At 59.5% G+C, this 13,088-nt stretch overlaps 1 protein-coding gene across 2 annotated transcripts in view; it reads right to left on the reverse strand.

The window, feature by feature from the left end:
• Nucleotides 1-6,116, reverse strand: part of POU2F3 (POU class 2 homeobox 3) — a 76,921-nt gene extending 70,805 nt beyond the window's left edge. For both annotated transcript variants that reach the window (XR_001359595.1, XM_014528960.1), the window contains exon 1: nucleotides 6,051-6,116. Coding sequence is in view for 1 of the 2 variants with exons in the window: in XM_014528960.1 (XP_014384446.1) it covers nucleotides 6,051-6,111 (61 nt within the window). In the remaining variant the exon portion in view is untranslated. The remainder of the gene's footprint in view (nucleotides 1-6,050) is intronic.
• Nucleotides 6,117-13,088: the final 6,972 nt, after the last annotated feature.

The raw sequence follows: 13,088 nt of genomic DNA on the forward strand, positions 1-13,088 counted from the left end.
CCCCTGCTGACTCCCTCCCCTGCTGACTCCCTCCCCTGCTGACCCCCTCCCCTGCTGACTCCCTCCCCTGCTGACTCCCTCCCCTGCCAGGACCCCCTCTCCTGCTGACCCCCTCTCCTCACCCCAGTGCCCACAGCGGGAGGAAGATGAATGTTGAGGCCCTCAGATGCACCGGGAAAGGGCTCTCCTTTGTTACTTGTTTAAATTTTATTTCCATCGCCATTTCCCCTCTATGCCCTCCTCCTCCGCGCCCAGGCCCCCTCGCTGCTGTGGAAAGGGCGATTCGGACCCACCTGCCTGCTCCCTGCGCCCGCATCCGGGCTGTGCTGCGAGCTGTCTGTCCGCCAGGGTCTGAGGCCCGTGCGCGCCCGGGGAGTGGGATTTAGAAATGGCACGAGCACCCCAGCACCAGCTAGTGGCTCTCCCGTGGGTGCAGGGGACCAGCGGGTCCTGTTGAGCGCAGACGGCGGGTGCAGGCCGTGCGCCAGCGGACCAGGCACTGGGCTCTGACCGCCCGGAAGTCAAGCGGGCGGTGCTCCCGGCAGTGCCCGGGGAGGAAGAAGCCCGTGGAGCTCAGGCTGGTAGGAGAGACGTGGCCCCCCGCCTGGCTCCCTGCACTTGTTCCTTCCTGTGCTTCTGGGGCCAAAGAGAGGGCAGCCGGGGTGCAGGAGGGGCACTGCCTTCCAGAGACCCCGGAGGAAGAGCAGCTGGTCCCCACAGCCCTCTGAGCCGCAGGGCCCTGCCTGGTCTGCCCTACGGGCGTCTATGAACGAGAAGTAGAGGTTTGCCCTGGCGGGTGTTGCTCAGTGGATAGAGCGTCAGCCTGCAGACTGAAGGGTCCAGGATTCGATTCCAGCCAAGGGCACGTACCTCGGTTGCAGGCTCCTCCCTGGCCTGGGCCCTGGTCAGGGTGCATGCAGGAGGCAGCCAATCAATGTGTTGCTCTCACATCGATGTTTCTCTCTGTCTTTTTCTATCTCCCATGTTCTCTAAAAATCAATGGGAATATCCTCAGGTGAGGACTAACAGCAGCAGGGAAGTAGCTGTGAGCTGGGTGGCGCGGAGCTGGTTTACGGGCTCAGGCTCTCTGAGGGCCTCAGGCAGACGGGGTCCTGGCACCCAGGCTGCTCCCACGTCTCCCGCACACAGGGCTGCCCCTGAGGCCTGGGAGGCCAAGGGACCCCCATCTCCGTCACAGGCCCCGGAAACAGGCGGGAGGAAAGCCCTGGCGTGGGAGGGCGACCCAGAGGCCCGGCTCATGCTGCAGCAGGAGGGCCTCCGGTGGGAGATGAGAACGGACTTCCAGCCTGAGGAGTATATTGTATAAGAACAGAGGGTAAATGTGATGGAAAAATAAAATCATAAAAGAACGGAATAGGTGGCCAAGAGAAATTGTGGCATTAGCTTTTCTTAACAAGAGGGAAAAACATAGGGCTCTGCCCCGTGATGTACCGTCCCTTTCCACAACGTTGGAGAGAAAGCCGGGCCTTGAGTCTGCACCTGCATATTCCTACAACTTCTCAGTCCTGTGGACGATGACTGAGGAGAAAAACCATGCAGGAAACATCTAGAAAAAAAAAAGAAAAAGAAAAAGAAAAGAAAAGAAAAGAGAAAAAGAAAAGAAAAAAAAAGAGGGAAAAAACAGCCCCAAGAACAGCACATTTTTTCATTTTCCAGGGATGGTTTTGAAATGTCTCCAGAGGAGAGAGAGGTGTGGACAAGATGTCCCCTCAGAATCCCTAACCTCAAGCCTTCGTATCAGCCCCCCTGCCCCATGTCTGCACGGACTGGGGCTTCATGTTTCTCTTCGGGAGGTGGGGGCGAAGCTGGCACAGGCCGAGGCACAGGGTCAGTCACCAGGCTCCAACCCCAGGGGCCACCTGGCTCACCCCTCCCTCCTGCTCCTGCAGCCCCTTCACCGCCCGCAGCGCAGCAGGCAGGCCCCACATCTCTCAGCGACAGAGCCGGGCTCGTCTCCTGAATGTTCCCGATAATCACCAGCCTGATGATAGGTCGCATTTGTGCTGCTCTTAATCCTCACCCGAGGGTGTTTCCATTGAGTTTTAGGGAGAGACAGAGAGAGACATCGATGTGAGAGAGACACATGGATTGGTTGCCCCTGCACACACCCCAAGCAGGGCCTGGGCCGGGGAGGAGCATGTGTGTGCGTGCATGTATGCGTGCGTGCGTGTGTGTGCACATGTGTGCATGCATGTGCGCGCGCACACAGGCCTCCTTAGGAAGCGCTGCCAATAGGAGACCTTTGCACTTCCCTCCAGCTCCGCACGCTCCCAAGGACGGCCTAGATGTCCCTCGCTGTCTGCCCTGGAAAGGACTGCTTCCCTGGGCGAGTGTGTGGATGGAGAAGCCACTCTCTCCCCAGCCTCTGCCTGCTGCTGCCGCCCGCCTCTGGGCCCTGAGGAGGCTCCTGGGGACTTGGCAGGGGGAGCGGTGGGGGGCTGCGGTGCGCGGACTGAGAAGGACCTTCTAGTCTTGGGTCAGATGGTCCTTCTCTCCCTGGCACCCTGGGGAATCACCAACCTCTGGGCTCCCCTACAGCTCCTGGCCGTTTCCTCTTTACACGGAAAGCTCAAGTGTGAAGTGAGGAGACTTTCTGCCCAGGTTCCCCAAACAGCTGCTCGCCTGAGTGGCCGACCCGAGGGTGGGGCAGGCGTCAGTCCCTCTCCCGCACAGACCGGACAAGGGAGCCAGAGAGGAAGGGACGGCTGACCCAGCCCCGCCCCGGTCTGCAGCTCTCCTCTCCCTCCTCCCCTCCCACACCTCTGAGGAGGACGAGGGCCACCTCAGGCATCTGCTCCACTGTCATCTGAGCTGCGGGTGGGCAGGGCTGGTGCCTCGCGAGGCTGGTGCAGGATAAGAGAAGGGAGAGAGAGAGTTCTCTCAGGGGCCAGGGTCTCACCCTCCACAGAAGGGGAGTGAGTGGCCCAGCCCTGCCCTGTCTCCCCAAGGACCTGGCCCCCCGCGGGCGGGCACTGCCTCTGGAGCGAGACCCGCCCACTTTCCAGGGCTGGACTCCCCTCCCTCCTGCCACTCTCATCTCCCTGCTTCTCTCTCTCTCTCTCTCTCTCTCTCTCTCTCTCTCTCTCTCTCATCTCCGGTCCCCGTGCTGGTCCCTGGTCTCCCACCACCTTTGGCTACCGAGCCCCCAGGAAGACCAGGTTTCCTTTGTCATTTGCTAGGTGTGGGGTCCTGGGGCGGGCAGGTGGGTGAAGGGGCTGCAGGAGCAGGAGGGAGTGGTGGGAAAATCACCACCCCACGCGCTCACCTGCCAAGTGGGGACCTCGTCTCCCTGCAGGGGACTGAGCCGACCGTCTCTGTCCTCTCCCCACTGTGCGGTCAGCTGGGACCAGTGTGGTCAGACGAGTGGGCTCGCTGCAGTGGTGCGTGGGGCTCAATCACCCCCTGGGAGCTTGTGGAATGCGTTGGGCATCTCCTTACCAAGCACTCCAGTGAGCCCGGATGCAGGGAGCGTGCAGCAGGGGGTGTGGGGGTGACAGAGAGGACAGTGCAGAAATCCAGAAACAGCTCGCTCCCGCCTCTGCCGGGGTGGGAAGGACGGGCAGGGTGGGGCCTTCCCTGGCCCTAGAGCTGTCACTCTCTGAGACCTGGGCAGCTGACCCTCCACCTGCAACTCCCAGACAGGCAGGACGAGAGGGAAAAAGACTTGTCCTGCCCCGTCCCTTCCAACCAGGCGTCTGTGTCTGGGCCTGGGAATGCTCGCCCCGGGCCCTGGCCGTCTGGGCCTGTGTGGATGGGGAAAGCACCTCCTCTTCCCAGCTGCCCCCCCAAACCTGTGCCTTGTGGGGATTTCACACAGCACAGAAGGCGCCCTGGGGCACTGGGGCTTTCTAGGTCACCTCTGTTTATAGTTCCTTTAAACCCAGACACAAACCACCTCTTCATTCATGCCCTGCTGGGAGGAGGAATCTGCCTCTTAAAACCCCAAAGAAAGCCATTAACCCAGGCTGGTAACCATGGTGACGCATAATAAGCTCCTCTGTAAGAACTGAGTCACAGTGGCTTTCCAGGAAGTGTGGTTGCTTAATTAGTGACCTCTTTTTTCTCGCCCTGGAAAACATGCAGCAATTTGATGATCACCTAACACGGGCGCTCCAGCCGCGGAGCTGGGCCCCGAGGAGGGAAAGCCTCAGCGGGGCAGTGCCAGGCAGCGTGGACGCACGGTCTCCTGGGAGTCCAGGAGCCACACACAAACCTTTACTGAAGGTGAAAGGAGAAAGACCACCCTCCGGGGCCGACCTGCTTGGCAGAAATGAAGGGGAGAAGGGCCCCAGCTGGCTGCAGCCCCAAAGCGCCACCTATCACCGGGTCCCAGAATCCCAACAATGCCATTCAGGTAGCGATGGCCTCAGCCGCCATGAGCCACGCCCGGTGCTAAGGCCTTTACAGGGCCTCCGCCGGCTCTCAGCCAGTCTCGAGGATGTGCACGAGCTGTCCCTTTACAGGACGGGGAGGCTAAATCCACGTATCGATCACCCACCTAAATCCACGTATCGATCACCCACCTAAATCCACGTATCGATCACCCACCTAAATCCACGTATCAGATCACACACCGGAAGTGCAGAGCTGCGATTCCCACCCGCTCTGTCCAAGCCTAAGCCCACTGCTCCAGGCCACCTGCTCCTGCCTCCCTGGAGGCACAGTGGCTGGGCTCAGGTCACACACCGATTGGCAGTAACCCTGGGATGACGTCAGATTCCGAGTCTCAACCTATGTCTGGATTCTTTCTCCTTCTACTGTCTGTACCCAGCTCCACAGTCCCCGAGAGGAGGCCAGCCTCGCTCAGACTGTCAACACCTCCACCGTCCACCCCCACCCCGGGGAGCGGAGCCCTCCCTCTCCTGGCACCCCCCCCCCCGGTTTTTCTCTAGGACAGTGTGTCAGAGCCAGGACTGTGCCCTTCTCCAGCTGGACTGGCTTTAAGGCCTCGTTGGAGTTCCTGAGGTTGGAGAGAACTGTCTTCTCAACTGGGAAGGACGGGTCTCACCCCACAGAACCTCAGGAAAACATACTCAGCTAGTGAATCACCTGCAAAACGGAGCCACGGGCCCGCTCGCCCAGCTCAGCTGTCTCCACACGAAGCCAACGAGCAGTCTGCACGCTGCTGTGTGAACAGACGCTGTTTCAGTACGAAATTGGGGGCAGAAATTGAACCGAGAATGCATCCTGCAGATGCCCCGCCCCCAAGAACCCCGTTATTTTATCCCTTACCCAGTCTTTTAGCTTCAAGAATGGAACTGGACGGTACCTGGAGACCTGCCTGAAGACTGGGAAGGTATTTCACTCAGGGGTCACCAATTCCTTTCCATTTCTAATGTCTGCATCTCCAATGACCCAGATGAAAGGCTAATTGAAGTCTTGTTGGGATGCTATTAAAGTTATTTGGTGGGGTTACAATTCATACTCATCTTTCTTTAAGTTGTTTTTAATTATATGGAGCTTTCAAAGCAAGGCCTGAACTGGAGAGTTAAAAGCAGGCAGGTATGAAACTTTCTTCCCATTCTCCCTGCCTCTTTCTTCTTCACACAGCAAAGGCCTCCCTCCGCGAGTCCTCACACCCACAGCTTCACCTTCTCCAGTTCCTACCTCTTCACACGGGTCTGGTGGGTCCTTGAGGACCAATGAGAAATCAGGGTGAGGGGGGGAAGGCTCTGGTCTCCATTTGCTGAAGACAGCACCTGCCGGGAACACGCCTGCTGCTTTAGGGGGGTTGGAGTGGAGCATCAAGACATGAACCTCCTCCCTAACTTTTTTGTTTTGTTTTTAAGGGTCTGGTCTTCTTCTAGCCAAGTTCTAGAGGTTTGTTCCACTGCAGATCAAGGTGTACGGTTCAAAGGCTCGGGTCTTACCCATGTCCCCAGGGAATGCCTTCATTCCCTAGGGCCCACCTTCTGGGTCTGATTGGCTAAAAGACCAAGTGAGAACAGATACCAGTTGTTGGAAGATTTTCAACAACTCTCTCACACTCTGCTTTCCTGCCCCATCCCCAGAAGAGAAGACCTTCTTACCTGTGTCCACCTGGCTGAGGGCACCGTGACCATCTGTGGAATCGGCTACGTCCCCGCTCATCTTGATATCTGTAGGGAAAGCACAACTGATTTCAACAACAGGTCACGCTTTTTCTTGCTATGACATATGTGGCTTTAACTAAACAGCAAAAGTGAATGTGTAATTTACAACAACCATCCGACTTTCAGATTCCTGGTTTCTGGACCCACAGCCATTAGAATATCCATAAGCTCCGGGCACACATCTCCTCCGTCCACACTTGCCTCCCTTCCCTGGCCTCCCTCCCCTTCCTCCCAGGCTCCCAGGGGTGGCTCACCACATATTATTTATGGTCATTCCCTCCCATCACCAAGCTCCGTGGGAAACATGTAACAAGGGGAGGGGTAGAGCGGGGGTGGGAGAGAACGCTTGCCATTCTCCATCCTCATTTCCTTTTGGATTTGGGGAATTTATTTTACTTGTTAAAGTTGCATAAGAAGTAGCCATCTTTCCTCCTCCCCCCGTAATAACCCTCTCCTGCAAGGTAAGAGTACCTTGAACTAAGGCATCACCTTGTCACCTCTCTTCTCCGATTCCTGCCTCTGGACCTCAGAGGTCAGCAGCCACTCCCTAGGAATGAAACCCAGCTCCTCCGGAGTCTCCCTGGAGAGCCTGTCCTTCAAGGTCCTTCCCTTCTCTCCTACACGTCCAGAGCGCCCGGGGACACAGGCCCCACAGGCGGGTCTGGACCTTCCAGGAAGAGAAAGCCTAGCAAGGCCCATCTCAGCTCCCTGGGCTGTGGGTTTGCCTCTCTGTCCTGCTCCATTTCAATAAACTAAACATTAACCCCAAAGACAGCTGCCAGCACCTATGAGGCCCCCAAGTGAACTCCAGAGTCAGGAGAGAGAAGGAAAGAGGCACTTCGGCCTCACTCTCTCAACTACACTCCTTAGTAAACACCCAGAAGAATCTATAATAATAAAAGTGTAATATGCTAATTAGACCGAACGACCTTCCGGACGAAACAGGGCTGTGAAGGAAGCCCAGGTCATGGGTGCCTGCCGGCGGTCGGAGGAAGGAAGGCCTACTCTTGCACGAATTTCGTGCATCAGGCATCTAGTATTTTATACAAATCACGTGGATCCTCACCCCACCTCTTCTCTGGGGCAGCATTTTAACTCTTTCAAACCAGATCAAGTCTCCATGAGCCAATTTGCATACCTGGCTCGCCAGCCAATCCCAGGTAAGCAGACAGTATTCATTTGCATAACTGGCTCACCAGCCAATCCCAGGTAAGCAGACAGTATTCATTTGCATAACTGGCTCACCAGCCAATCCCAGGTAAGCAGACAGTATTCATTTGCATAACTGGCTCACCAGCCAATCCCAGGTAAGCACACAGTATTCATTTGCATGAGGTCATGAGCATCAGGATACAGGGAAAGGGGGACCACTTCTCCAGGGCAAGTGGGAGCAACCTGCTCATTTGAGGGGCAGGAGCAATAACGTGTGTGGCTCTGGCAGAGATTTACGTTGTAGCCCCTGGGGGTGCAGTGACTACAGGGCAGGAGGGTTGACTTCCCTGCCCAGCCAGACAGAGATGGGGAGTCCAGAGGCTCTCCAGCCCTTAGGACATCCCAGAAGCCAGGGAGACCGCAGCCACGCCCTGCCACCTCTCCCGTGCACCGCACTGAGGAGGGCGTCTCCTGAGCCCGAGTCCTTTCTGCTGCAGTTGGAACTTCTCCGTAGAGTCTGTCCTGCATGAAGTCGCAGGGCACTTGGGCACATCTGCAAAGGGCTCTGGGCTGCTTGCCTTGGTGCCAGTGGCAAATTGGGCTCTGCTTCACCCCCAAGCACTGCCCCGGAGCTGGGCCTGGCTTAACAGAGTGCTCAGCCCTCGCCCACCCATAGGGATTCCTTGGCAGCGCTGAGAAAAAGTCAGCGGCTGCTGGAAGGATTGCGGGGAGGCGAGTCCTCCACTTGGTGATTTTTTAAAATATATATCTATTTTTTATTGATTTCAGAGAGGAAGGGAGAGGAAGGGAGACTTAGAAACATCAATGATGAGAGAGAATCATTGATTGGCTGCCTCCTGCACGCCCTCACCGGGGATCAAGCTGCAAACCTAAACTTGTGCCCTTGACCCTGGACATGTGCCCTTGACTGTAATCAAACCCGGGACCCTTCAGTCGGCAAGCCGGCACTCTATCCACTGAGCCAAACCAGCCAGGGCCCCTTGGTGACGTTTTAATCTGCTTCAGTGGTGCCTCTCATTCAAAGCCTGGGTTTGGGTAGCAGACACACCTGGGTTTAATCCCAGTGCCACCGCAGCACGTTGGGGGTCCTGGCCACATACCGGAACCTCAGTTTTCTTAACTGAAAAATGGGAACAAAGACACTTCCCAGAGTTACTGTGAGGAGCAAATAAAATAGTGCCTGCAGCCTGCCCTGGCACAGAGTGAGCCTGTGACACACCAATGAGCTGAACAGAGGCAGGTTGGGAGGTGAGCCCCCTCTCCTAGTACAGCCACCAGCTTCACTCCCTGTCTCAGCTCTGTGATCATCTGGCCGCTACCTGGGGGACCTTTGGCATTCTCCAAATTCTGATTTCGCCTGAAAAATACTCATGTGGACAGGAGTTCAAGATTCAGTAAGGCTGGGCTGACGATCAGAGACCCTGAATCAGCTTATTTCACACTCCTTACCTTTAAGAAGGGTACTTTTTTTTAGCTAAATCATCACTTTATGCCTGTAACCCACCCTGCAGTGCCTTTCAATACGCCCGAGGACGCCCTCCTTTCCTGGAGCTTAAGAAGCGGTCCTGCTTGTGTGTGGACAGGATGTGAAGGAGTCACAGGTCCCACACTCATGTTGTGGCACAGCACTGGCCCTCTGGGCTGGACCGGACCTGAGCCTGCGTGGAGGGGCAGCCTGAGGTGACCTGGGGAGCTCCTCTAAGTCCCACGGGAGACTCCTCTGCTGAGAACCGGTTCCTGCCGGTAGGAGCTGGGGCCGATGGGTGGAACGAGCTCTTGGGTCTCAGCCTAAACATGGGCCAACACCGAAACTCCCCGGGAAGCCGTCAGCTTCTCCGTCAGACAGCTCACGGGTGAGTGAGCGAGGTGCGGGCGGGCCGGCTCGCTGCTCTTATCTCAGTTGCAACCAAGCAGGCTCTTTGCCATCACTCCCGCCCCTGGAGGCTCGGCTGCTCTAGGTGAGAGCGCAGATACCAGCAGCGACTTTCAGCCGGCTCTCCGGCACCCCACATGCCCAAGCGGGGGCAGCACGTTGGCGGCTGCCTCGCCCTGTGCCTTGGCGTGACCCAGGAGCAGCCCCTCCTTAGGCATCTGTGACCCAGGATGTGTGTGAACCGCAGGAGCCAGGCCCTGGGGCGCCCCGCCACCCCGCCCCAGCTGCAGGCTGGTATCCTCCCTGCCTCGGACCTCTGGGGTCCAGCTCCCCCTGACCTCTCACGTGGCACCATGATGGGGCGTGTCCACCAGAGGACATTCAAGGGGCCAGCGTTCCCCTTGGGGTCAGCCAGGGCTCCCTCTTTTCTCTGCAGGAGACTCTCTTCTTCGAGAGAATTCCACTCCCTCGCACGACGGGCCTTCCGACCACAGGGAATCCCCGGCTGTCACTGACCCCTTTTCCAGCCTCAGGGGAGCAGCTCACAAGGAGAAGGCAGAGAGAGAGACCTGTGGCAGCCGGTGCCCGCCTCTGGCTGCTCCCTGAGCCTCTCTCTCTTCTCCTTCCCTGTCTGTCTGCCTAGCTCCCTCTCACCTCCCCTCTGCTTGGTTTTGGCTTGGGAGCTGGGGTGGGGTGTCCCCAGGTCTGGGGACTTCATGCCTGCTCCGTGTTCCTGCTCCCACATGGGAGCTGCTCTCTGAAGTCCGCATGGCCACGGCCCCAGGCAGACCTGGTCACGGCTTACACCCAGGTTATCAGGGCAAAAGGAGGGCTGACTCCGGGCACAGGGCTGTGGCGCTGTCCGAGGGGCCTGCGCCTGGGCTGTGTGCTCCGGCTCCCGACCTTCCCCTGCTCCACCTGTGCCAGCGAGGCAACGGAGGTGGCCTCAAGAGCCCAGGACTCGCGTTCACAGGGCAGTGCTGCTGGCAAGGGGGCAGCAGGGCAGAGGCTACTGGGAGGGGAATGGGGCCCAGAAGACCAAGTTCCCACCAAGAGGCTCCTGGACCGAAAGCCCTAAAGAGGGACCCAGACTGAGCCACCCCACAGAGGGCCTGCCTCAGCGCAGCCGCCACGCCACCGAGGACCCACCCCGGAGACCAGCAAAGAGAAGCTGCAAGTGCGGATCCAGGCAGACTCCACAGAAAGCCTCCCCGAGGGGGCCCAGCACACAGAGGGCTCAGCACACAGAGGGGGCGCAGCCTGAGGAGGAGAGATGACTCAGGTGACCCCGGAGGCAGATGAGCCTGCCCCGAGGATCACCTCCTTAGGGGTTCAGGCTCCCCTCTGGGCCTGGAACTCATGGGGTGAGGGGGTGTCTGGGCCTCCTCCAAGACCAAGGCCTGGGGGCGAGGCCCTCTCCTCCCATCCCTGGCTTTCCTGTTCTCTGCTCCATCCTCTCAGCCTGCAGAGGCCAGGAAGCTGGTCCCAGCTGCCCCACTCCCTCCCCTCCCCCACCCCAGCTGGAGGGGGTGAAACCCCCCAGGAAGTCTCTGATCTTGGCCCTAAAGGATTGCCGATGGGGGCCGGGGGGGGGGGGGATTTCTGAAGTCTTGCTCCCATTCCAACCCAGGCCTTCTTGGTGGGAAGTGAAGGAGGACAGGGACTCTGCCCCAGGTCGGCCCAGTCCCTTGTGGTGCCACAGGGTCTGGGAACAGATTTCCCCCAAACACAGGCTGATGGCAGGTGGTTTAGCTTCACCAAGCCCTTCCTGGCAGCTCCTGACACCTGGGGATCCCCTCAGAGTCAACACCCCTGTTAGCCTGCCCCCTTCACGGGGTCCTGCGTGTCTTCAGGACTGGGACAGGCCATGGGACAGGCCACGGGACAGGCCGGGGGGACAGGCCACGGGACAGGCCATGGGACAGGCCGGAGGGACAGGCTGATGGGACAGGCCATGGGACAGGCCATGGGACAGGCCACGGGACAGGCCACGGGACAGGCTGATGGGACAGGCCAGCGGGACAGGCCATGGGACAGGCCGATGGGACAGGCCGTGGGACAGGCCATGGGACAGGCCACGGGACAGGCTGATGGGACAGGCCAGAGGTACAGGCCATGGGGCAGGCCATGGGACAGGCCATGGGACAGGCCGGAGGAACAGGCCATGGGAAAGGCCGGCGGGACAGGCTGATGGGACAGGCCGGCGGGACAGGCCATGGGACAGGCCACAGGACAGGCCACGGGACAGGCCGGAGGGACAGGCCACGGGACAGGCCGGAGGGACAGGCCGATGGGACAGGCCGATGGGACAGGCCACGGGACAGGCTGATGGGACAGGCTGATGGGACAGGCCATGGGACAGGCCACGGGACAGGCCGTGGGACAGGCCACGGGACAGGCTGATGGGACAGGCTGATGGGACAGGCTGATGGGACAGGCTGATGGGACAGGCTGATGGGACAGGCTGATGGGACAGGCTGATGGGACAGGCTGATGGGACAGGCTGATGGGACAGGCTGATGGGACAGGCTGATGGGACAGGCTGATGGGACAGGCTGATGGGACAGGCTGATGGGACAGGCTGATGGGACAGGCTGATGGGACAGGCTGATGGGACAGGCTGATGGGACAGGCTGATGGGACAGGCTGATGGGACAGGCTGATGGGACAGGCTGATGGGACAGGCTGATGGGACAGGCTGATGGGACAGGCTGATGGGACAGGCTGATGGGACAGGCTGATGGGACAGGCTGATGGGACAGGCTGATGGGACAGGCTGATGGGACAGGCTGATGGGACAGGCTGATGGGACAGGCTGATGGGACAGGCTGATGGGACAGGCTGATGGGACAGGCTGATGGGACAGGCTGATGGGACAGGCTGATGGGACAGGCTGATGGGACAGGCCACAGGACAGGCCACGGGACAGGCCGGAGGGACAGGCCATGGGACAGGCCATGGGACAGGCTGATGGGACAGGCCATGGGACAGGCCGGAGGGACAGGCCATGGGACAGGCCACAGGACAGGCCATGGGACAGGCCACGGGACAGGCCGGCGCCTGCAGCCTGCTCTGCTCGCTGGGGTGGGCCTCCTCACGCCCTGCTCCTTCAGGAAGGAGAGCAGGTCACAACTCCGCCGGCTGCAGTCCTCAGGAAGGGCCTTGGCGAGTCAGCTGCTGGTTGGAAATGGCCAAAGAGGCTCCGCTTCCTCATTTTCTTTGCTCGGATCCTCAGACTCCCAGAAGGCCCACTCTACCCCCAAGCCCACCCCTCAGGGGCAGTACCTCCTGCCCTACCCCAGCTGGGGAAGGAGGGTAAGCAGGGTGATGGAGGGGCCTTGGCTCACCCCAGGCCCACACTCCACTCCTGCGGGAGACACTGACGCCTGGGAACACACTCTATCAGCTGGGCCCCGCCCAAGACAGGAGGGCTCGTGTCTGATCGGGGGGCGCGGAGTGGAAGTGCCTCTGCCACGGGCCCTGCCCAGCCCTGCCAGACGCCGTTGCCCCCACACCCGAGCCCACAGCATTGCCAAGGCCCACAGGCATCCAGGGGGCCCACCTTCACCACCTCCCAGCTCACCTGGGGACAGGTGGACTCACCTCTGGTGCACGTGGACACCTGTGGCCGCAGCCCTACCCACAGCTGGGGGCCTGGCACCTGCCAGGGGTGCCTCTGTGACTGCCTGCCCCCCCCCCCCAGACCACAGATGCCCACTTTGCCTCCACTTCACATAAATGCCCAGGACACCACACATGTAACATGTGGGTACTAGTATGTTCCTCACTGACACCTCCCAGTCCACACCCCTGTGGCCGAGTGAGTGAGCCACGCCTGCAGTCAGTGGACAGGCGATCCAGGGGCCACAGAGTTCACACACCCACATCAGGAGGGAGGCTTCGGGAGCCCCCCGCCCCCAACCCCGTAG

The sequence above is a fragment of the Myotis brandtii genome, unplaced genomic scaffold, assembly GCF_000412655.1.
Source record: "Myotis brandtii unplaced genomic scaffold, ASM41265v1 scaffold666, whole genome shotgun sequence".
In the NCBI taxonomy this organism is placed as follows: Eukaryota; Metazoa; Chordata; class Mammalia; order Chiroptera; family Vespertilionidae; genus Myotis; species Myotis brandtii.